Source organism: Rhamphochromis sp. 'chilingali' (genome assembly GCF_963969265.1).
Source record: "Rhamphochromis sp. 'chilingali' genome assembly, chromosome: 3".
In the NCBI taxonomy this organism is placed as follows: domain Eukaryota; kingdom Metazoa; phylum Chordata; class Actinopteri; order Cichliformes; family Cichlidae; genus Rhamphochromis; species Rhamphochromis sp. 'chilingali'.
Window position 1 is genome coordinate 7,770,293 of NC_137931.1, and position 25,654 is coordinate 7,795,946.

The 25,654-nt window shown below is 42.4% G+C and overlaps 1 protein-coding gene across 2 annotated transcripts in view; it reads right to left on the bottom strand.

Moving 5' to 3' along the window:
- appa (amyloid beta (A4) precursor protein a) overlaps nucleotides 1-25,654 on the bottom strand; it is a 35,405-nt gene that overhangs the window by 5,013 nt on the left and 4,738 nt on the right. The window contains exons 2-15 of one of the 2 annotated variants that reach the window (XM_080877529.1): nucleotides 12,271-12,438; nucleotides 10,390-10,519; nucleotides 9,675-9,787; nucleotides 9,402-9,592; nucleotides 8,766-9,079; nucleotides 8,028-8,195; nucleotides 4,410-4,543; nucleotides 3,674-3,748; nucleotides 3,423-3,581; nucleotides 2,894-3,022; nucleotides 2,638-2,737; nucleotides 1,561-1,773; nucleotides 1,355-1,408; nucleotides 234-325 (exon numbers count right to left, since the gene is read on the bottom strand). In XM_080877529.1, the coding sequence (XP_080733655.1) occupies nucleotides 234-325; nucleotides 1,355-1,408; nucleotides 1,561-1,773; nucleotides 2,638-2,737; nucleotides 2,894-3,022; nucleotides 3,423-3,581; nucleotides 3,674-3,748; nucleotides 4,410-4,543; nucleotides 8,028-8,195; nucleotides 8,766-9,079; nucleotides 9,402-9,592; nucleotides 9,675-9,787; nucleotides 10,390-10,519; nucleotides 12,271-12,438 (2,040 nt within the window). The remainder of the gene's footprint in view (nucleotides 1-233; nucleotides 326-1,354; nucleotides 1,409-1,560; nucleotides 1,774-2,637; nucleotides 2,738-2,893; nucleotides 3,023-3,422; nucleotides 3,582-3,673; nucleotides 3,749-4,409; nucleotides 4,544-8,027; nucleotides 8,196-8,765; nucleotides 9,080-9,401; nucleotides 9,593-9,674; nucleotides 9,788-10,389; nucleotides 10,520-12,270; nucleotides 12,439-25,654) is intronic. The other variant, XM_080877530.1, reaches the window with a different exon arrangement.

Genomic DNA, 25,654 nt, shown 5'->3' on the forward strand with positions numbered 1-25,654 from the left:
CTCCATGGTGACAACCTTGGGAAGTTTACCAGGAGGACAAAGTGGAGCATATGTGTATGTGCGTGGAGGAGAAGGGGGCAGAGTGCAAAACCCGCATGTGTGAGTAATATGCATTTTTATGTGTGTGCGCGCATGCCTGCGTCTATTTCTGTGGGCTTATTAAGCAGCCTGAATATTCAGATCAGCGAATCCCAAACAAGTCTGCATATCTGCACGGCTCCGCCTTTGCTCACCAGTTTCTGGTGGCGAACTTCGTACTCTGTGCTCTGTCTGTCCTCAGTCTCCATCCGCATCTCAGGAATAGCTTCCATCTTCATTCCAGTCACTGGCGAGGGAAGAAAAAGTACAATCTATTATAGATGGTGACATTAAGCCACTCTCTCGTTCTCCTGCTGAAATAAAAAGCTCTGACTGAAGCACACTGGATAGCGGAGAGCCGACTGCACCAGCAGTACGAATAGAAAAGAGCACGGCATACGCAGGATGCATAGACCGCGTGCAGCTGCACCACCAATCTCTTAACAGCCACACCTGCGCCTCAATGGAGGTCAAGTGGAGCCGGCTGTGTGCAAATATTGACTCTGAGGAGAACATGCTGTGGTGCCTTTACTTCTACAGTGTACTTCAAAACAATCTCAGAATCTTGTATAACCTGAGCAAATATTTTCTGCTAGGCTCAAAACCACTTCAGCTCAGCACTCGCATGCACCAAATCACATGACCTAAAGCACTTTATGATTTATACCCGAGCTGGAAATGGCTTACAGGCCCGAGGGAATCATTATGTACTGAATAACATTAATATCAAACTACAGATGCTCACATCCCTTTCTAACACACACTGTAAATTAGTCACACCTAAAAATATTCACTAATGTTATCAAACGTTACCATTTTAGTTACAACACATCATTTAGAGCCGGGGCGTCAGCAGCTGTCTGCTGTGCAGCTAAATTCCTTCACACTGACAGAAAGAGGAATTTTGCTGGTCCGGCTCACTGAAGATCAAAGTGGGCTGCATGTGGTTCACGATGTAAAATGAGTTTGGCATCGCTGATTCAGAAAGTTAAAAAAGCATCAAAGTAGTTGAAATGATGAGCTACAAAGAGCCTGCATGAGTTATTATAAATTGGTAACATTACTAGTCCTCCATGGTCTTTAAAGACCATACTGCACATTTGTAATTGAATCAGCTGTTTACACCTTATGCTACCTTTACACTAGAGGGGACAGAGGATAGCTGGATTTTTCCTAACACACTGTTGACACGTTGCTGTCGGCGTCCACCTAAAATGACTCTTGATCTGTCATCTGAACACATCACTACTGGTCATTGTTAAACAAAAGCACCAACCTGGTCGTGTTGGAATGCCTCCGTCGAGATTGGGGCGGGAGTCTACTGGCTCAACTAAAAGGGGAAGGCACAGAGAGATTTCACTTTTCAGTCGTTGTCCAACCTAAAAAAAGGAGCTAGAATATCATTGTGATGCATTTTGGAGGCTAATTTGTTAGCTACTAGAGCTACCACTTGTTATGACAATGCGGTGCTTCAGAAAGTACCCTGGTTGTCGGTATTGGGCTGGTTGAAGCTCTCAGGGTGAATGAAGCCGACTCCAGCCAGTCCCAGAGTGTCTTCCTGCGGCAACAGGTCGGTCTGGCCATCTCCCAGCTCCTGGTCGGGCATCAGGGCGTCATTTCCATAGCTCACCCTTACGTCTGTCTGCAGGTTAGCCAGCTGCTGAGCCATCTCTGCCTGCTCCCTCTGCAGGAGCTCTGTGTGAACACAACCAGGAGGGAGGCAGGAAGACAGGAAGGAAGGAAGGAAGGAAGGATAGAGGTCAGGAGTCAAGAGGGGAGAGAAACAGGAGGTGGAAACAAGAAAGGAAGCAGCATCATTTATTCACTTGTCATGTGACTCTATTGTTGTTTCAACACAATATGGTGAGAATATTTCCGATGCCAGTTAGAATTAAAGAGGAGACTAATTTGTTTGCTAAATGATTCTTTAAATATGAAATCTCACACTGTCTACCTACGCAAATGTTTCTGTGTCAGAAGGGAGAGACCGCCTCAGAAGGAGAAATCTTCCTTTAACAGACCTGATGTTTAGCAAAGGCTGAGTGAGGGGTTTCTCTTCTGTGTGTTTGTTCCCGTTTTTTTGCCGGGCGGTACAGACTGTGACAGACTGTGTCTCCAAGATAGAGACACAGATGGCCACATGACGCACACAACTCCAATAAACCCAAAAACCCACAGAAACCTAGCAAATGGAGAGGAGGGGGAGGGGAGGGAGGGGGATTTATCTTCCCAGCGAACAGTTTCATTTGACTCCTAACAGAAGAATTAGGCCAAATGGCTCCAATGCCCTCATCAGAGAGAGGGGAAAAATAAAAAAATAAAAGCGTTTTGCAGGCTGGAATTTAGAGCATTCAATCTCTATTACATGTAATCAGACCAGTGCGTCTTCCCCTGCCTTTCTCCCACCCACGGGTCATCTCCACTGAGTCTCGGTTAAATGTACGTCAGCGTCACTCCCTGTAGTTCCATCACATTTGCCTGGTCTGCATTGTGTTTCCTTGTGCTGATTTTAAATGGCTGATAGTGGAAGTTCAGTGAGTCTTCAGTGGAGGAACTCACCGACTTGGTCCTGGATATCATCAGCCACACCGGGCACTTTGTAGAGGAGTCCGAGAGACTGGTTCATGCGCTCCTCAATAACGCGCAGGTGGGTCAGCACCTTTTAAACATATCAAATATGATGTTTTTTTATGTTTCCCAGAGAAAAAAACAAAAACAAAAAACATTCAACTGAAAGAGCAGGAAGCACAAAATCAACACTTTACACTAAAAACAATAAAGAAGTCCAATCATTTTTCAGCGTGTTTGATGCTACCTGAGGTCTAATCTGGGCGGCCTTCTTGGGATCCACCATGCGGACGTGCTCGAAGTGTTTGAGGGTGTGTTGCCTGTCCTTCTGCTCAGCGCGCACGTACTTCTTCAGCAGGCTGAAAACATGACGGGGCTGCAAGAGACAGCGGAAACAAGACAGCTGGTTAAGAGCAGAGGAAGCAGAAGGAAATCAGTCACTTCAAGCCTAGCCTTTTAAAAATTTCATTTTGATTCTGTTTTTAGAAATCTAATTTTGAAAGCCTCCATAAAAACTGGCAATGTGCAGTTGCACTGTAACAAAACACAGAGGTCTAGCAAAACAGAAAACATGCGGGGGGATTTATTTATGCAGCAGGTCAGATAAAAGGGAGCCGTACTTCAAAAGAAAACAGAACGAGAGATGCAGAGATGAAGAGCCGGGAGTGTTAAAAAGCAACCTGGAGATGGTTCATTTTTCCACAAGACACACAGTTTATTACAAAGTGGCTTTAATACGAGCAGGAGAGCACTGCTGAGCTGTGCGTGCCGCTTACCCGGGGTGGATCCTGCTGCAATGCAGTCAGGTAGCTCTCCAGAGCCAGGCGGCGGCGGTCGTTCAGCAGAGCCTCCACCCGGGCCATGTGAGTCTCCACCAGCTGCTGGCGCTCGCTGGCTGCCTCTTGCTCCAGTGCTTCTACCTTCTCTTGGAAACGCTATAAACACACAAAGGAAATTACCAAGTGTGCATCAGAGGAGGAGGAGGGGGGCGATGACACAGCACACAGGCAGAACATGCTCGCCTTACCTGAATCACGGCCTTCTTTTCAGCACGTGGAAGAGTCTTGGCTTCCCGCTCGGCCTCTTCCCACTCCTTCATCACCTGAAGGCAAACAAAGGAGGGAAAGATGAAATAAAATTAATAAAACAAACTGTCAATCTACTGTCATCTTTTTATCCTTCACATGCAAGTGAGGTTTTACTTCTCACAGGTGTCAAAGAAAAAAAAAAAAAGTGCGATATCGGTGCGCAGAATATCAGCAGGAAGGAGTTTCCCCTGATAAAAATCACAGGGTGTGGATGCTTGCTTAAAGACCGGTGTGGTGAGGATGAAAAACAGTTTGTTTCCCCCTTTTTTGGTCAGTTACATCCCCTCCAGAACGATTATTGCAAATCCTACATCTGTTTTGCCCTCTCTGACTTATTTGGGGGATTATCCAATCCTATTCAGCCCTTTACCAACCAAAGTGTGAGCATATATGAAACGATGCCTCTCTCGTCTGGAACTCTGGAAGCTGTCGCATCGTGGCGGGCCATCTGGCTCTCCGCCGGTTGATTAAAGAAAACAATTAAAGTTGAAATGGCTCAGTCGGCTCACTCAGGAGGGATTAACAAACGCACCTACTTGTTTTACTTGACATACCTTCTCTTGCCATTTTCTATTCTGTGAAATCTTTGTCCTGATACTCTGTTTTCCCTGCACATCACATTTATTAAAATGAATGTCTAATGAGGAAAATAAATAAATTCCAGTCTCAGAGTACCTGGGACATTCTCTCACGGTGCTTGGCCTCCAGACTCTCTTTGGCCTTCTGGAAGTGCGCATGTTCATTCTCGTCAGCGGGCGTCTCCAGGTAGTGGTCCACTGCATCGGAGGAGCTGGGCGTTGCTGTGGGAACTGCGTGGAATTTGAGATGAAGGAAAAAAAGACTTTAAGCGACGCTTCTCACTGCTGCTGCACACTTTCATTTGGCAGAGCTGTCTCAGCACACACAAACACTCAAGTTCAGAAAGGGTTAATAGGGTTAGAGAGAGCTCAAGAGAGAAAGAATATAAGATAGCAGCTGTAGCTGGAAGCAGCCCCCTTCAAAAGGGAAAGAGCGAGCCCCTCAGATGACCCGCAGTGCTTTCTAGAAGAGAAACAAAACCCCTCTCATTTATATAACTTCATTCAGAGCGTGATGGAGCTCTCCTGCCAAACCACAGATGCTGGAATTTATCCTGTGGGCTCAGAGGCGCGCACTAAATTGTGATAGTCTTACCAACAAGAAAATAAATTGGATCAGTTATTGCGTGAAACCTGGATTTAATCAGTGGAAAGTTGATTATCTCTCACAAACGCGCCATTGAGAGCGGTTGTTGGTTTGTGTGAGAATCTGAGTGCACGAGACGGTGTGATCGCGTGAAGGTCGCGCATCATGTGAAATTGGTTACGTCTGAGGCGAGCACATGACTGCGCAAGACACACACACACACACACACACACACACACGCGAGAAAAGACAACAGGGAGATGTTATTCAGTCTGACCCTGAGCAGAGCGTTTTCTTAGCCTCTGGTCTCGCAAATCCTTTAAAGGCCTCGTTCACCCAAATTACAAAAAGCACTTTTCTCTCTTGCCTTTAAAACAGACTAGAATCAAGTCCATTCAGCGAGAGTATAGCCAAGGTTATTTTTTATTACAGCTACAGATCTCCACTAAATGCATCACATACAAGCAAACGTGCCGCTCCGAACAGACGACAGCTCGGGAGTGAAGTCATTTGTCACATACCCTTGTACTTATCCGGCTGTATTTGTAAGAGCTTTGGAGCATCATACTGATGTAATGTTGTGAAGGTTTGCACTTTTTGACCAGATTTTAGCTTTTCTAAGACCTGTTTTAAGAATTAAATCTTGGTTTTAAGGCTGAATTTTGAATTAGAGTAGAGGTGAGGGTTTGTTATGATGGCCAAATGTCAGGATTAGAGGCTTGGAGACGTCCCTGTAAAGCAGTTCCCCACTGATTCAGTTCAAATCATCATTTTAATGTATTTGTGTGTGAATGCAGGATGAAATGTCCCTTTAATGTTCCTTGATGTTATTTAGGGTGGCGATCCAGTAATTCCCTCTTTAGATATAATCCACGTCTGCAGTGATTCTACAGCATTCTTTGTTTTTGCGGTAATCATAACAATGTGATCTTTTCCCTTTAATTAGTCTTCGTTTGCTCCACTTTATTGGTGTGGCCTTTTCCTGCGCTGTAAAGGCTACAGCGGGGTATAAATTAATAATAATAATAATGTTAATAATGGCATCGATTTACTGCTCATTATAAACTCAACAGCTAAGTCCTGATTTCTATCCTTGTTTTCCTTGCTAACTGATCTCATAGCTGCACAAAAATATGAAGTGCTTTCCAAATAAAGCCTCTTACAATAGCTAGTTTCCATTACCTGGACAAGTAATAAATCAATGCACTGCACTAAAGGGCTGATAAGAAGAAGAAGGAAAAAAAAAAAAAAAAAAAAAAAAAAAGGACGGGAAACTAACCAATTTCAATATGAGCCATTTCAAAAATACCCACTTCTCACTACACAATAGGCTCTTTTGTAGACAGGACTATAAGCATTGTAACAAAGGAGATGACTGAATAGAGCAAAGATGTCAGGAACATGCACGCTAGGATTTATATGTCTCGCTAAAAACTGATCTGTCAGTGCAGTAGCGTTGGTGTAATTGTTTTCCTGCAGTCCCCTGCAGAGAACTCACGATGTCAGCCTCACCGAGTCTGCATGTGAATGAATTCATTAAGAAAACATCCAAGTGGGGAGCCTGTGTATGTGTGTGACTTCAGGGCAAAGGTTACAGTGCATCATTTTCTTACCTAAACCATGCTCAGAGCAGAGCAGAAATCCTGAACTCACACACATGATCGATTATATTAGATCACAATACGGGGAGAAAGAGAGAATGCCGCAGGGCACACATGCACACAACCACCAACACACATATTGAGCAAGGTCATTGACCCTTACACAGTGAAAAAGCGAAATCAATGTCACGCTGTCACACACACAAACGCACACCTGTAAACAACAACAAGGGGGAAGTAATTTGGCAATCCAGGGCTGAGTTACCATTTGAAATCCAATCAGTTTGTGACTCAGTGATTGCGTCTAACCAAACACAGAGGCGCTGAAAAATACATAAATCAGAAAATAAATAATTTTCCTCCCCCAAGTTTCAAGTTTCCATTAAAAACCTCTGACGATTCAACGTATCATCAAGGTGGGAGCAAAATATAGAATAAATAATTGAGCAATCATCCCCATTTTCAGCGATACCACTGATAATCAATCATCACAATGTGGAGATGGGAGGCAGGTATGCTCTGTGAGCGTGTAATGTTGCATTGATGAGTTTTTCCCCCTTACCTCTACCTGGGGAATGTGTCACATTCTGCAAAATTGCACAAGGGTAATTTGACATCTGATTTCGGTGAATTGACTGAATTAACTTTAACTTTTTTCCTCAGCGATGAGGACGAAATAATGTAAGCAAGCCCACACCACATCAGGGACGCGAGGGCGTAACAAGCAACGGAGTGAGGATTATTGCAAAATTTATTTGTGCCTGGATGATTTTATGCATCGTATTCATGCTGCAGTGTCATATATAAGATGATGGCCATGAAATAGCTGTAATTATAGAAATTATACTGGTTATCCTACAGGCTTCATAGGGGGAGAGCAGTGCAGCTCTTGCAATATAAAGCATGCCATTTAGTTCATGGAGCAAACTGTCCATGAAAATAAGCCCTGTGTATCTAACCAGTTACTGGAGCTTTTAGGCGTTGGCACCTCGCTCCAGCGCTGTCTGCTAAAATAAAAAAAAAAAAAAATAGGCATGTCCAGCTCTTAACAGCTTTTAAAACAAAACTACGTTCAACCTGTTCCAAAGTTAAATGTATTGGAAAATAGAAATGCTTTAAAGCACAGGTGCACCCACACAAAACGCTCGGCGTGACACGCCAGAAGGACCCAACCTGCTCACTGACATCGGTGGGTGTGAAAGTAAAGGCAAGAGTGAGTGTGCAGGCAGTCAGGCAGGTGTTTTTAATAGAAGTGCGGGAGAGGTAGAGTCAGTTTTTGGTGCAAACATATTTATTTACCTGACGGAAAAACACACACACACACACACACACACACACACACACACACACACGGAGAGTGTGAGGAAACGGTTAGGCAGGAGAGGCACAGCGAGCAAGAAACTTCGGAAACTTGTTTTGCGGCTAGTAGACAGCTGGGATAGACCGGGTGAGTAAAAAAAGAGTGAGGAGTTGTGGACAAAACAACTGGCAATTGAGCCAGCGAGACGCTGCCTTAGGCTGGACTTACTGACACTGCTGCAGACAGACAGGCAGTACGCCTCTGACTCAAAGTTATTCCTGTTGCCTCCACAGCCGCCGTAGATAAACTGAACACAGCGGCCTTCCTCGCGGTCAAAGTACCAGCGGGGCAGCATCGCCCGGCATGGACCTGTCTCTGCACTGGCCCAGCACACATCTTGGAGGACACACACACACACACACACACGTACACACACTTATCAACCACAAATTCCCAGAAAACCTCTGTAGTTAATCATGCTGGAGTGTCATCGTTGATTGATGTCTTTGCAAAGAAAAAAAAAAAAGATTTAAATTTAAGGACACAAAAATAAATACAGCATCTGGAAAAAAAAAGTTAAGTTTTGCGCATTATTGATGCTGCCTGGGTTTGAATCTTTAGACCAATTTAACGCTAATGTAGAAACATTGCTGTACAACCAATTCTGACTCTAGTGAAACGTGGCTAATGAAAGCTGTGAGATGACAAATGAACACGCTGAGAAAAATGACAGCAGGAAATTAATTGGTGAAGAACACGAGGTTCAATCGCGTTCAGCAAAGCATAAAATTTTTTTGCAGGGTAATAAAAACAGAAAAAAATCAAAACATGTTTAGCTTGTTGTGCGATTGTTCCACATTAATCTAAATGCAAAATCTCCAAGTCACCTGACGGCTCTATTAAGCACGTTTCACATATTCCAGCCTTTTATTTACCAGACTAACAAAAACACTTGATGATCCTCACCCCTGACAACTTCCTCCACAGACTCTGTGGTGGTGGTGGTGGTTGTCGTCATGGCAACGTTGGTAGTCGGCTCACCGTCGATGAGCGAGTCGAGGATGTCGTCATCATTGTCATCGTCTTCCTCTTCGTCCTCGTCGTCCACCAGCTCCTCATCTTCCTCTCCATCTCCATCCTGGTCATTGTCCAGCACGTCCTCTTCTTCATCCTCTTCCTCTTCCTCCTCTTCCACCTCTTCCTCCTCGTCCTCATCCTCGTCTACCACAGATGGCTTTGTTTCCTCTTGCTGCTCCACTGGCTCTGGCTCACGCACCATACTGGGAGAAAAGGAGAGAAGAAAAAGGGGAAATGGTGAAGCAGGAGGGAGTCAAGAGACATATGGTGGAAAAAAAAAAAAGAAAAAAAAGTGGGATGGGGGAAAGGAGATAAAAAATGAAGGAGGAGGTAGATGAGAAGGATGAGGGAGGCAGAAGAACGGAGACTATGATATAACCATTTTGCAGCTTCCCTTCAAGAAGAGAAATTGTGCCCACGTGGCAAAGCTACAAATTAAATCGGCGCCGCCTCCGATCACCTAAACACTGACGCATCACTCTGCTCTTTGCTGCCTTGGCCTCATTTATTTGTGCGAGTGCGTACCTGTTGTCAGAGTAGTCGGTCTCCGCTCCGCCCCACCAGACATCAGAATCATCAGGATCCTGCTCAGCACTATCGGCGTCACGCTCCGCCTCAGCGGGGCAGCACACAAACTCCACTCCTCGGAAGCGGTCGATGCCGCACGGCAGCAGCATCCCATAGTCGTGGAGGTTCATGGTGCGGTCTCCGCAGGACTGAGACGAGACAAAGCGGATCAGTACATGCTCGTGTAAGTCATTAAAGGAGGGTGTGTTGTGTGTGCAAGTGTGTACACACCTCTTTGGCTACAGTGTGCCAGTGCAGGTGGCTCTCACACTGATCCATGCGCTCCTGGTGCAGGAACTTGCACTTATCAGGAACAAGCAGAGCATCGCTCACAAATTCTCCCACTGCGGCAAAAACCATACACACGTTTAGATTTAACACATAATCGGAATCTTGTGTCCGACTGGCTGCAGACAAATTTCAACAAACACTGATTCATCTCATAAAAAGCTCTTTTGAGTAAAATCAGAGCTTCATATAAACCGAGAGATTTTTGGCCTCTATAAGACAAGAGAGGACCAACATCAAACAAAAAGTGGGGAACTCTTCTGCCCATTAAAACCATTAAAGTGGGAGGTTCAAAGCTGGCCACTGCACCAGTCTTGTGAACAAAGACAGATCCTATTCACAATCTGACTGCTGCCATGACCAGCCAACAGGAAAGCAGAACTGACGTTACGTGGAAAAATATAAAAATCAAGATGATTTGTGGCAGCTGACTCCTGTCCTCATGTGTCTTGATCCCAATAATGTAGTCATCATTGCCATGCAATCTGCATGCATCAAACCATATATCCTACCCAAGGAAAACTGTGAGGATTACAGTGAATTTGGGTTTAGAAGTAACTAACCACACCTATGAGCGCTGCTTTGGGATTGTGCTCACACACCATGTTGCTTGTGTTAAGTAAATCTGGCAGATTGTGTGAAAACTGAGTGGACTCACCTAGGCAGCGGTAAGGCACCACGATGTGCATGTGACTGCGACACTGCTTGCGCCCCTTCTTGCACCAGTTCTGGATGCTGACTGGTTGATTGGCCTCCACCACGTTGGTAATCTGGAGTTCAGGGTAAACCTGTACACACAACATTAAGTCTTACAATGGGACACTATATCTACTGAGCAGGGACGTGTCACCTGCTTTCCTAACATTAGCTTGAATGACTTAATAGTCAGCTTGTCACACTTTTGGCCACAGTGAGCTCAAACTGATGATGCTGAGCTCATCTTTAGTCATGCCTTCTTAGCCACATAGTTACAGCCATTAAGCGTTTGCTAATCTATTTTAAAGATTATCAATCCTTCCCTTTTTAAATTGCCTTTAAAAAAGAAAGAAAGAAAAAAAAGAATCCACCACACCTTTCCTTTCAGAATAGTTTTGCTTTTTCTCCATCCCCCCGAGATACAATCTTCACAGCTCTGCAGTGCTCCTCGATGCTGTTCCTGCCTACCAGGACTGCTGTGTTTACCTCTATATTCTCAGCCATGCGTGACATCTGCCTCTACACAATATTCTGAGTTGGCATGTCATCCCTCTCCCTTCGTTCTTTTTCATGACACCTCCTCTTCTATTTTCTCTGCCTTCACGCCTCTCACAAAAGCGATGGGGGGAAAAAAAAAAAAAAAAAAAAAAAAAAGTCTTTCCATAACCTTCTTGGTTCCTTGTCACCGTAGACAAGTCGTATTTTTTCCTCTGTTCAGCTTATAAGAGGAAGGTTCTCAATCTTTTCCCTTTTTTGTCTTTAATATCAGCAGTTCAAACTGCATAAAAAGCTGGGACTTGGCAAGCATTTGTTTCTTATCACAAGATTTGTTATCAGTGTAAACAATGGGAGGGTAAATTTATTTTCCTTTGCTGTAATTCCCCCCCCCCCCCCCAGAGACTGCTCACCTCCTTTTATCAGGTGAATTGCTTTTATCGTAGATTATTTACACACTGATAAGTGAGACTGCTGTAATTATCCAGATGAAAAGCTCCTGTTTTGTGTTTGCAGAAAAGTCACAGTGAAATGTAACAGCCACAGCAACGGCAACGAAAAAGAGCTCACCGTCTCACGTTAAACTTTTGGTTAGTTCACTTTCAAGCTGCCTAATTACAAGCCAAGTCACATGGACTTAAGCAGCTTGTTTACTGAGCAGAGTTTTGGCATCATGTCATCCTGCCAAACTGGGGATTTTGGTGACTAAAAACAAATCTGCTTGCCGACTGTGTAGCCCACTCGTGACAGACTTCTCTGTTCACTATTCACTTCTCTATTACACTTCTACAGCATCAATCCAGTTAAACTTGTGGGATATTGATCAGGTCAGTTAAGTAGCAGAAGGGGTCTGTTCATCAGTCTCATCTTTGGTGTTAACGAAACTAACACCTAGACAAGGCAACAATGAGACAACCACTAAAACAGGAATGGTTTTACTGGTGCAGGCTGCTAACATGTTCTCCCTCCTCATCTTTTCTGACTGTTTGTTCACTAGTTTTGCATTTGGCTGGGGTCACTGTCACTACTGGTAGCATGAGGTGATATCTGGACCCTACAGAGGTTACACACGGTGCTCTCAGAGGGTCAATCTAATGGTTAAAATCTACTAAAAATCGCCCACGTCACCACATCCCAAGATCATCATCTAGACTCATTCCCCACTCAAAACAAAATAACCACATAGCCGTTGACGTTTTCCCCTCTATCACACTATCCTGACATTCACAGTGTGTATCCCCCTGTCTTTAGTATCCCCCTTTGGGCCTTTTTATTACAATTAAAACAATAAAGATTTATATCAGTTGATTAATAGGAAACCTCCGCCCCACAAAAACACACACTTTACCTCCTGGCAGTATTGCAGGATGCCCTCCTTGGTACCGATGCAGCTCTTTGTGCCCGAGGGGTCCGGCTCCCACTTGCCAGTCTGGACGTTGATGTGCATGTTGAGTTTACCACAAAACATGGCCACCTGGGGCTCTGCCAACAGGCCCATCGAAACATCTGTAGGCACCTGCGGGTGGGCGGGGCAGGGGTGAAGGGGGAAAACAGAGAGCGAGAGATTTAATGAGATATACAACTCACGTAAAGCTCCTTGAGCACTCGTGCTGAAAAATGCGAGACGGATGCAATTAAATTTTATTACTCAGATAGAGGAGGGTCGGGAGAGGAGAAGAGATTAGTGCGTTAGATGAAAAGTAAGATGAGACGAGCTGGTTTAAGATGAGAAGTGGGAAATGAGGGGAAGATGAGGAAAGCCGAAGATAAGATGTTCGTGAAGGGAGCGCTGGAGCAAGTTTTTTCTGTACTCCCGTCAGATTTCATCAAAAATGTAGGTTTATGGCCATAAAACCCTTAACAGTGCAATCAAACACTTATTGCTGCAGTATTGCTCACTGTTCAGAAAGATCCTGCTGAACAGAAACGATGAAAATAACAGATCTAAATAAGTGAAACAAAAGTGATGGACTTGGTGGTGGGAAAAATAAAAATCAATATCTTTACAAGAATAAATTACCTCAGACAACAGGCCTGGGGCAATCTAATACACCCTCTGCTGTCTATGATGCTCAGCCACATGCGCACATACACCCACTCAACTGCCCTGTGCTATACCCTATTCACGGGTATATCTCTGCTCATGTTTTTGCCTTTTTTTCCAGGACAGTATAGTGTTTATATAACCCTCTGTTGATTTGTTTTTGGCTCATTTCTCTGGGAACAAGCTGGCTGCAGGCACGGGGAGTGTGTGTCCGTGCGTGTTCGTGTATGGAAGAGAGAAAGTCTGCCTTTGGCATGACTGTATTAATTTTTGTATTAATTTACGCTCCTGGGTGTTTGTCGATTCGTGCCTCTCCTCTGCGTGTGCCACTGCTGACTTGCCCGCATAAGGAGGTTTTGTGCTGGAGCTCCCCTAGGAGAGGAGGTGCAGACAAACCTCTGAATGTCTGCATTGTACTGGCAAATGAGCTAGAACAAAATGGGAGGGAATACAGGAGGGTGGGGAAGGAGACAGAGAGAGAGAGAGGAGAGAGGGGGCTGTTGCCATTGTGTGCTCCCCTAATCTTGTTAATGGTTTTGAAGGGACTGGCAGGCAAACAAATGTTGTTTTGTGAGATGGATAGCATATTTTTTCCCCCCTCCAGACTTGATTCTCTCCAAGCAGCCAGGGGCATAAAGTTCTCTTCCAATATGAGAATGGCTGGTGGGGGCCATCAATTTGGATTCAATTTAAAGCCGAAAACTCAAACCTTTGGATCAATTTAGCGAGTATCTGGTTTATCGGCACAGAGATGAACTATATCAGCTTTCATTATGTCCCATTTACACACATATTGTATTTACACACTTGGCAGGAGGAGAAGATGGCAGCCCTCTCTGGACCCGTTACTTCATTTTCTATTCTCACCTGATGGCGCTCAGAAAAGCCAAGTAAAGCAGAAAAGAAAGCTTGCCAGGTACACAAACGCAATAAAAATCTACCTGTAAGCTGTAATGCAGCTGAGGACTACTGCTGTGAAGCTGGGAAATGAACATCTGAAACATATCGAGCTGAAATGTATTCAATTGGCTCTTTAAAAAAGCAAAACAAAAACTTGTACCGTTAAAAGAAAACTGTTATATACATAGGTGCTAGCAGTAGTAAATCCATCTGTCAAATAGTATAAACAGAGTGTTTTGCTTTACACTAATCAGATTCATATGAAGGCGATCACATATCTTGGTAGTTCTCAATTATAGACTTGAAACCATTAAAGGGCCATTCAAAGAGCGCATTCATTGCGAAAAACTAATTAGATTTTACCCCTATTTATCTGCAGCCCATTTATTTCAGTAAATACAATTACTGTGAAAACAAAAAGCAGGATTAAGTAGAAATTTATAATCTTGATCAAAAATGATGAAGCATTTCTGCAAGATCGCACTTACACATTGTAATTAATGATAAACAATCTTAAATTCTGAGCGTTTATAAGTTACTATTTGCTGCTTACAAACATGTGAGATGAGGCTAACCAATGTATTTTATCATTAGCATCCTGTTCTTGTCAACTGTTTTACACATAAAACATAGAAAAATACAAGGGCATGCAAAGAGAGCAACTCCACCCGAGGTGCAAGGGCTTTCCTAAAATTTAATGGTTTTCAAATAGGCGTCTATTGGACCGCAAGTCTTTTTGCAACCACAACTATCGCCATCTGGTGGCCTTCAGACAGAATGCAGCTTTAACGCACTTCTAGATTGGCTTAATCCATGTTTTATACTGTCTACAGTCCAAATATGGCGTCTTATGGCTGTCAAATGCACTGAAGCTTTAGCATTTTAGACCAATGGGCTAATGTCCAATGTCGTTTGTTTTGAGGCATTTAACTTAACAGTAACATCATTTTATCATCACAATGAAAAAGAAACCAAATTAATAAAAACAGTGTAATAATGTGTTTGAAATGAAACCACAGCACGCACGCACACGCACACACGCTCTCTCTTTTCAGGTTACACTGACATGGGTCAAATATGCACACCTTTAAAAGTTCACATCCCCCACTCATCAACATAAGTGGCAGCATGTAGTAGCGCCAAAGTCAGTAAATCCCCATCTCCACACACGGAGTAGGGTGTAAAGTCCCCCATTAGCCGCAGCCCTCCTCATCTCCCACAAATGACGCTTAACACTGGTGGCCATTGGTCTTGACACTAAGCCATCTGCACCACCCAGGGTTATTTAAGGGTCTGCTGCTCGATTCCCACACTGCCATCTGTGAGCCATCAGACACAGATCACAGTCCGCCCTGTTCACTAATAGTAAAATCCCAGGGCAAAGTAAGAATGGAAACTTTTCTTTAAAAAGTAGTTCATATACACTATCTTTTAATTAAAACTCTGGGTGCCCAATTCAATTCTGACCGTATCTCTCCACCCTCTGGCCTTACTCTACCGCGTACTAGAAAAGGGGAGAGAAAAAAAAAAGAAAAAAGAAAAAAAAAGCCCGACTTCCTCTCTGCTTTGGGGCATAGGTAGGGAAATTACTGCCGACCGCTTGCTGGCATTTAAATTCTGTGTGTAGAACTGTTTTGGTTGGCAAATCGTACCCCAGCTAATCATGCTCTCTTCCTTCTCATTCGCCGCTGCTATATCTCGACCGCTCCGTCTTCTGTTGATGGAGGAGGAGGGGAAGTGGGTTGTCGGCCAAGGCTTCGCAGCAAGCTTATAAATCAGAATCACTGGATGATCGAGAGAGAAGCAAGTGCGAGAAAGAACAATAACCACAATACCGAGAGACAGAGAGAAATGGGAGGGCAGATGAATTGGACAATAAGCCTTCAGGCTCGAGCAGGTCAGGCTCTTAGTAAAACTGAAAGGATGCGAGAATGAAGGGCCAGAGACAGATGATAAGATGTGAAGCTTTGGTGTCAGGAAAAGCTTAGAAGATGAAAAGAATTTTGTAGTCTATTACATCAGTTCTTTAGAAAGAACCACTGAATTTCTCATGCTGAATCTTCTAGTAGCTACATAAATAATGACTTGCACACATTTTCCAGTTTACAAATCCTCTCTAAATGAAAGATGGGCTGAATAAAAAAGGCCATTCTTTTTTATTTTGTTGTTGTCTTCTGGTTTCAGAGACAACCTTGTGAGCTAGAATCTACCCCGAGCAGGCAACAGATGGACTCAATAAAAGGCAGTCACAATAAAATGGTGACACACGTCAGCAACAAAGTGTTGCACATTATACGAGGAGACACCAGGCTTCCCTCATCTCCTTCATTCGCTCTGTCTTTATCCTATCACGTCTCCAGTTCACAGTCCTTCCAGTCTGCCAGCCGGTCAGACTGGCACAGAGGGGAGGGAGCAGTAATCTGGGCACTGAGGATTAGAACGCCAGCACGGCCAGGAGAAATATCCCCCTTTGGTCTCAATCTGGCATGATAGGCATCACGGCAAAAACAGGGAATAAGCTAGGGGAAAGGAGGGTGATGGTATATGAGATTGACCCTGTGAAGATAGTTCAATTAAAGTCAGCAGAAAATCCAGTCACATACTGCTTGGTATGCTATTTCTCCCTGAAAAGTGATGCAACTAAAGCAGTGATCCATCGAAAAAAAAAAAAAAAAAAAAAAAAAAAAAAAAAAGCAGCTTTCAGCTTCAGGCTGCTTTTATTAATCAGATTAACTGATGAAAGGAGCCTATTGTATGATCAAAATGAGAGCAAGAAATTCGAGAGCTCCAGTCAAAGAGGTCAAACAAATACCAGAAAAAAAGAAGACGAAATCTTCTCATGTGCTTTTTCTCAGCAAAAAACGACAAAATTACTGCAACTGAGTAGAGAAAATATAAAGCTGAGCTACCGGGCGCGGTCGCAGCAACATTAAGTTGTATGTAGTCTTTTGTTCAGGTTGTTACAGCTCGTTACTGAGCCCTAAAAAGCACATCACCATGATAATCTAAGTATAAAAAGGACATTGTTAACCCTCCAGTAAAAAGAAATGCACAAAAAAAAAACAAGCTAAAAAAAAAAAAATCCAATAATGTAATGCAATAACATACAAGTTTATATTAGTTTTGCAATTAAAGTGAGATTATTTCCTGCTGCAATTTTCTAGAGTGGTGTGCTACCCCACAGAGGGTTCTGATGAGAGTGACAAGATCAGTGCGGCGCTTCACCTCAACCGGCCCACATTTCTGTCACGCTATGATGTAAAAATCACACATGGATGCATTTCCATCACATCTGACAAATCTTAGACTCATGCAACGTGATCTTTGCTTCATCATCATCATCGTCGTCCTCACCGTGTGACTGTCAAATGTTCTGCTTTAAGGGATAATTGATTTGGTTGTGGTCTTTTTTTGGTTCACCCACTTTTGATTTAAAGATCAGTAGTTAGATTAGCGCTAAAACTAATTACTGATGAGCCATTTTATAAATCAACAGAAAACCTGCTACTTTTTAATTTTAAATTTTTTTGTTTTAACTGATTGAGCCTCCCCCCCCCCCAACAAAAATAGACATTAAAGTTAAAGGTTCTCAGTTGGGAAGACTTGCTTATTTCTCCTAATTTATTACAGAAATTCAAAGTAGCATGCACAGTTTAGAAAAAGAGAATTAAAAAAGCAGAATTAAAACTTTATATAAACCTTTATAGACTAAAAACAAATGAGAACCTTGCCACAAGACTGTCATGCTTACATAGGTCTATTGCAAATGTATGTCTATACTAGAGGTGGGAATCGCCATACATCCCACGATACGATATTATCACAATACTTAGCGTACGATACGATATTATTGCAATTTTTTAAATATTTTGCAATATTCGGATTCTGTACATAAAGGTAAACTTTATCAATATTCATTTTATCTAATATCAAAGTCTCACACTCAGTCTTTCTCTCATTTCAGTCAGTTTTATTGTTGACAAACTTGAACGGTTTGCATTACAGTCTAGTCCAACTTAACTGAATGCAACCATCTGGTACAATTATAGCTATTCTGAACTATGCAATTTATGAAAACTATGCAGCCCATTCAGCAACTGAAGAACTTGAAAGTAAATTAAAATAAAATATAATTTTACATTAAATAAAAAAGTTTTAAACTTAATTAAAATAAAACATGTCTTAAATTAAAATAAGTAAACTGTCATGTTTATTGCTGCCAAAAAACAAGTTAAACACATTTGGACAGTGAAGGAATGTCAGGATTCTTGCTCAGAAAAAGGATCAACATGCTCTGAAGTCAGAGTTCCAGTCCACAAAAACTTTTTTTGTAACAAAGTATCGATTTCTGCTGTCCCTGTATCGATACATTATTAGCAAACAAAATATCACGATACTACACAGTATCGATTTTTTCCCCCACCCCTAGTCTATACTGACCACTACAATAGGTGCAGCTGTTCAACTACTCATTAACACAAATATCTAAATAGCCAATCACATGACAGCAACTCAGTGCCTTTAGGTATGTAGACATGGTTAAGATGACTCGCTCAAGTTCAAACTGAGCATTAGAATGGGGAAGGAAGGTGATTTAACTCATTTTGAATGTGCCTTGGTTGTCTGAGTACTTCATACAATGCTGATCTGCTGAGATTTTCATGCAGAACTATCTCTAAGGTTTACAGAGAATGACCCTAAAAGAGAGAAAATATCCAAGACCTCTTCACCCACAGAAAGTGAAGAATGGCTGGACAGGTGTCGATGGGAAGGTAACAGTTACAACCAAGGTCTGCAGGAGAGCATCTCTAAAGCCCCTTTTCCACTAGTACCTACTCGGATTGACTCGCCACAACTTGACTCGAATGGTTTTCCATTACAATCTAGTACGACCAGGATATTCGTGGTTGTCATCACCGCAATGCTACCGAGCGTCCCGTTGCGTAATTAGCATGCAACATGAACGCTGCAACAAAGGTGGACATAGAGGAAACAATATACCTGCTGGGACCAAGACGTTGTTTTTTGTAGCCATTTCCCTCGTTGTTGGGTAGGGCTGCCACGATTAGCCGACTAGTCACGATTACGTCGACTATCAAAATAATCGTTTGTGGCAGCCCTATTGTCGGGTTACAAAAATGGCAGTTTTGCTTTTCCTCAACGAGATGCTCACATGACTCATCCAGTGACGCCAGTGATCAGCCAATCGGTGGCATGCAGTCCGACAATGTCAGTTTAGTATCTGATCAGATCGTTTGGAACCCCGGCCGGGCAGGTACTATTTTAGTACCTGGTACTGCGACCTAATGGAAAACCCTCAAAACCGTGCCAAGTTGATCTGAGTAGGTACTAATGGAAAGGGGGCTTAAATGCACAATATGTACTTTAAAAGCTTTTTGAATTATTTTTATCTAATTGTTGTATCCTTGTAAAAAAAAAAAAAAATGCTGTAAATATCTGCATCATAACCCTGTCTTATTCCAGCATTTTCCTTCCTCATTCTGTCTGAAATGATCAATATATGATGATTTATTGTAACATAAAATAATATAGTTGGATGATGAGTGTAAAACATCTGAATTTTAAAAAGATCCAGTGTTAAACTTTATTTGAAAATAACGATACTTCCCTACAAAATGCAGTTTTTAAATTATGTGATAGACATCTGGGTAAAAGCCCCTGGTTATTTATTGGATTTTTATTCATTAAAGCATAGCAGACATTTTTAATTAACAGGGAAATGCTGACATCTGTAAAATAAGAAAAACACACACACTTATGCTTTATTGTATAAGTAATATATAAGTGTATTCACTTCCCAATGGGCTAATCAGAGTCTATTTTTTTAAACATTAAAAAAAATAAATAGAAAATGGTAATAAGGCTACTTTAAAACACCATACAGTCTTAAAAATGTCCCAAAATCTTGTTTTGTTTTTAAATCTCCTTTAAAAGAAAAATTCTTTTTGAAATAATTAGTTCAACCTTGAAAAAACAAATTCGGTGTAAACTCTACTATCTGCTCCTCGACTCTCAGAGGACCAAACATGCCCAGCGATCTATACCACTGCACGCCACTCCACACGTGGGAGTCATAAAGACATAACTTCTTAAATAAATTCTTCCGCTTTATGGTAAACTGCCTAACCGTTCCCGTCTCAGAGCCGCCTGTGACTGCTGCATTCACTGATGTGATTATCTGCATTAATAGCAGAGAAAAGCAGGGACAAGTTTATTACCCCTTTGGTGTCAGAGAAAGAAATATTACATCGCATGTATACGAAATGCAAATAAATCCATTTTCTCACGCACGCGGCTCACTCACAGAGAAGCACGGAAATAGTTTAATGTATTCCAGCGCACCAAAAGACACACACAAACGCAATCTTTGAAGTGTCCCCCATGGGCACTGGTCCTGAAGCGCTATTAATTGTGCAGTCTTATCTGTGTGGCCCAGGCCTGCCACGGGGAGTTGGGTGAAGGTGGTGGGCTGGTGGAAGGAGGAGGGGGGGAATAAGAGGGAGGGTGTCTTAGATCAGCTCTCCCTCCAGGGGAAGACTCCCTGGAGTGCACAATGTGTTGCAGGAGCCACACACACAGTTTGGGACGCATCTTTTACAGGCATCTTTGGTTTTATATGTCCAGGCTAGCAGCAAACAAAACAAGGCATTATTGTCCAAGCTGGTACATAATGTTCCACAGACAAATGATAACGTCAACCGAGTGGTGAGTGTTTAGAAATGCCTAACAATTACTTAGATACACGAGAAATGGCAGCTTAACAATGCAAATAATGACTTTGCTGCATTAACCTCAGAAGCTTTCAGCATTTGAGATTCACATTAGATGCCGTGTGATACACTGCAAACTTAGATGGCTTTCCTTCCAGTCATTAATCAATCAGCTGCGGTGGAATCGAGCAGAAGCCCGGCTGTCTGTGGCTTGCTTACAAGATGCATCACTGAATTAAATAAGACCGGCGAGGTAATGGAAGTGCTGCAGTATGTGCGAGTCTGCATCGGCACGACAAGCTGGCCTTGATGTTACCCAAACCCCCAGATCACCTCTGACCTGCCCTAAAGTGTGTGTAGAATGGCATCCCATCATACTGGTGTGTATATAACATTACCAGTACCTGATGTTTGGGAAGCACATCTAGTGGATAGTGTTTCACCAATTACAGGGCAGTCAGGCCTGCTTCCCCTCCCCTCACCCTCCCTGTCGACCAGAAATTCAATTACAGAGTAGATCTAAAAAACTAAATAAACATTGTCATCAAATATTTTTAGGTTATTCAGGACAGAAGCTCTGATCTAAATATATAACAGGGAAAAAAAAATCTGGGAGCAGGATGATTGCTTAGCTCATCCTCCAATAGCTTCAGGTGGGGCATATGGAGCTAAATCAGGTTTTAATGAAACCCGAGCACCTCAACAACAGTGCATCATGTCCATTCAGGGATTGCTTAAAAAAAACAAAACAACAAAAAAAACAAAAATATCGATAGATGTGCATCAGTATGGGATAAATATAGATTTCCTTACTGATTTCTGCTTAAAGAATAAACTGACACAATCAAATGTTTCCTCGGATCAAGACTGACGGCTAATTCCTTTTAAGCGCGTCTGTCTGTGTCGATGACCTTCACAACGACACCCTAACTGGTGTTCTTGATATGTTCTCTTCATGTGCATGCCATCTATTTTTTTCCTTACTCGCGGCTTATCCCACAGTCCTCATCTTAAAAAGTTTGCAAACAGTCTGAGAGGAGAATTTAAGTTTGTTTGAAGAATTATCTTCATTCATATTCAGTGCGATTAAGCTTTGTCTCGGGGGGTTCCCCTGGAATTAGCATCTCAGACAAATCTGTTTAAAATCTGATTAAGAAGTGTGTAAGAAACACACATCTAACTTCTGCCCATTTAATTTGTCTAGAGGTGATGGAAGGACTTTTGGTTTCCTTAGTTATAATCACCATGGACACAGAGGCTGGTCTCAACCCCGGGGAACAGCTTGTTATAACCTCCCTCTGGCTGCGGCAACACCATTATCCAAGTCGCCAGGGAGCAGGAATTTCATCATCTGGTTACTTAGTTTTGAAAGGAAGTGGGTTGGTTGATCTGTAACTTGCACATCACTGCGTGTGCATGCGTTTGTGTGTGTTAAACGTTAAGCCATTGTACCGGCCTGGTAAACTGGCCCTGACCTCAACACCACTCAGGCAGGAGTCACTTTGCAGCGACATGCCAACATAAACAGATGGACCTCTGATCGCTGATGCCCACAGACACACAAATACGGTGACTAATTTATAAACTTAGATCAGAGATTACCAAAACCTCTTTTGCTTCAACAGAAATATGCACAAATACACTAAATATTTCTGTCAAACGCTTCTTTGCAGGACTGCGGTGGGAATTTATTTTTTATTTTTTTACAGCTTCTTGTAATTAAAATGTTTAATTATGTGGGCAAACATTTCTGAATGTTATTGACTTTTATCACCATGTCAGCTTTTTTGTCAGTGGCCAGAATTACAAAACCAACCAACCCACAACAAGTTAAAGCCTTGTGGTCACAAATGGACCAAAGGAAAAACAGAATTTCCAATTATAACTGATGGGCATGGAAATAGACGGGCATTGCTGGGGTTTGTTTAGTCTCAAAGAATATTACACTAAAACTTGTGCACTTTTAACCAAAAAGAGTCAATATACACACTTTCAGGACTTGAACTACCTACAGCCAATTTAGATTTATGGATCAACTTAACATGCATGTCTTTGGACTGTGGGAGGACGCTGGTAGCACTTAGAGGACAAGCAAACACCACATAGAAATGAAAGGCCAGGGTAGAGCCAGGATTTGAACCAGGACCTTCCTGCTGTGAGACGACAATGCAGACAAAACCGCTACCACTGTGCCACCCATTGAAAAAAACATTTCGTAATGTATTCATTAGCATCAATTTTAGAGGACACTGCTTAAAATAATTCAGCTGGCTGCTGTCGATACTCATTTAGTATTTGATTATTTGATTGTCCTTCTGCTTTGGGTTTTTTTTTTTTTTTTTTAAAAAACAAAAAAACACCCCGATTTGTACCTGGGGAAACAGAAATTATCTGTCTCTTTTAGCTCTTAACATTATGTTTGCATATTTAGCTGGCACAAAATTGATGGGAGACAAAAAAAAAAAATCACAGCTAAAAAGAAATGTCTTATTTGTTCTAGTGAGGAGCCTGGGGTCTTGGTGATCTCTAGACAGGAGGTAAATGAAGGGGGGGGACAAACATGCTAAAGCACCACACCAGTATTTGCAATGTAGATTTTAGTATTATACAGTGTTCTTATTCTCCTGCTTTAACCTTAACTGCATTACATGCAGAGGACAACAAACTGACCAGCTTAGCAAGGTGGGCAAATTCTGTTTCTAAAATCTCAAACGGATATGAAAGCAGCTCAGGGTTTGTCATTGTCATTTCAAACAATTGGGATTTTTTAATGAGTGGTTTCCCACCATCCACGCAAAAACACAAACACACATGGCTTGTTCTGCATCGGTCCGGTTTACTGCACAAATGCAGGAAGCCCGCTTCTATCATGGAGTCCAAACAGGAAAGGGATCCAGAAATAGCACAATGCCGTCAAGAATTCCCGTTCGCTCTTTGGTGCAAATCTCCACTGTGCTTGCACACAGCACAAATCATGCTCTCACACACTCACACACACACACACACACACACACACACACGGCATTTGAAACAAGTGTTCCAATTTCACAGTTGGACTCCGAGAGCACTTGTCATCTACAATTGATGGCGTGCCGCCTGACATGAAGAGGTACTAGATTCATAAACCCTCTGATCTGTGCATCTCCATCCCATTCCATGTACAAGCACACCAGTAACACATGGAAAGCACGGGTTTTTCAGAATAAAAGAAAAAGTGACAAATTCTTGTGATGAAAATCTAGACACGGGTAAGAAGAACAGCGGGAATAACATGGAAAAGCCTAATTATACCAGGCACTTGGGAGAAGGCTGTACTGCTATGGCAACCATGAACACCCAAGACGACGAAGGGGGAAGCGAGACAGGAGAGGATGAGATCATTTCTGTAAGTGATGAAATATAAGCTTTAAAAACAAGGACCCTTGTGGCTTTTTATGCATCGACAGAGATGGTGAAACCAAAAACAAAAACAGAACAACCCCCCCCATTCCTTAGGAAGGAACTTTCCCTAGAAGATTCACCCATCTTAGAAAAAGCCCACAACCTCTGCAGTAATCAGACACATACTGAGGCAAAGCACTTTCTTAGTCTACATTCATTTAATGAAAAGAAAGAAAAAAAAAAAAAGCTCCATACGAGAATGATGGAAACTCCATCTCCAGCCGCACTGTGGCTCTGGGAAACATTTGAACGGTTACTTTTAAAGATTCAGCCTCTGCTGTTCATTAGTTTGCTTGTGTATACCTTGTCAGGAGCTGAAATAAGATGCATGCATATTTAATTATGATTTAAAATTCAGTTCATAGGCCAAAAATCAAATCTTTAATCCACAATTATCAAAGGACATATTTAATCACTGCAACCTGAATTTTTGATTGTTAATTTGTGCGTTCGAAAGGTTTCTGACCTTTTTTGTCAACAGCATCAGCAAGGAGAAAACTATTAGCACCACAAGCATAATGCCATTTCTGGACTGTGCCCTGCAAGTTCATGATTAAAGAACATTTACTTTTTAAGTTGAAATGTAATCGTGATGCGTCAGATTTGTGATGGTGCAGCATGTTTTTGGATGGTCGGCAAATAAGAAAACAGGAGAGCAAGCAGAGAGGCAGCGAGAACCTTACAAAGACTTTCTTGCAAATCAAACCTGGTCCTAGCAAAGCAAGTCTCTCTTCTCAGCAGGCTTCTTACCAAGGCCTCCAGGCACATAACTGAACAGTTTTTTGAAGCATTGTCTAAATTAACTTTAATTTTAAATCGTCACCAAGACCACAAAAAGGTTTTATTCCACCACCTACCTTCCTTTTGCAGAATTGTCTCTTTTAAAATGTCTCTGGCGACAGATGTTTTCTACCCCACCATCCTTCATAGTGGGGTAGAAAAGACAAGTACCATTAAACTGGCACTCTAGTTTAATGAACCTGAGTTTATAGAGCTGCAGTATATATGTCAAGACCCCTTAGCAAATGTCAAACCTCGCCAGCACAAAAATGGGAGCTGGACCTCCGAGTATTGAGGTTAGCTTAGAAGATCCTCTCTGGTTCATTACAAACCTCCAAGCAAGGCAGCCTGTCAAACACATTGAGTCCTGTCTGAGTCATGATAGTTGTGATGATGATGATGATAATGAAGGACTTCATATATAGTAACATAATGACTGCAGCACCATGTGTTACACCACTGTGAAACTATACACTCAGTTATCATGCAGAGTCATCCATCCTGCTCTGATAGGGCTGCATTTGTGCGGTAAAAAAAAGAAAAGAAAAACATGATTGTCATTGGTCAGATCATCACACTGCAGGTCATATCTAAGTGGAAAGCCAGTTCCATACAACAAATCACAGCCAAACCGATGCTGCACTCGTGATGGAGCTTTGACGCATTGAAATGGCAGGGATGCACTTTCAGATGTGGCATGACTACTGTGCTGGATGTACTCTGCGCAGCTGCTGAATGATTGTGCAGGTCAGGGCGACTTGTTTCTCAGCTTATTATTCAGATTTTGTACCAAACAGCTGCTTACTCAGCAGCAGAGAAATGAAGAGTTTGTCTTC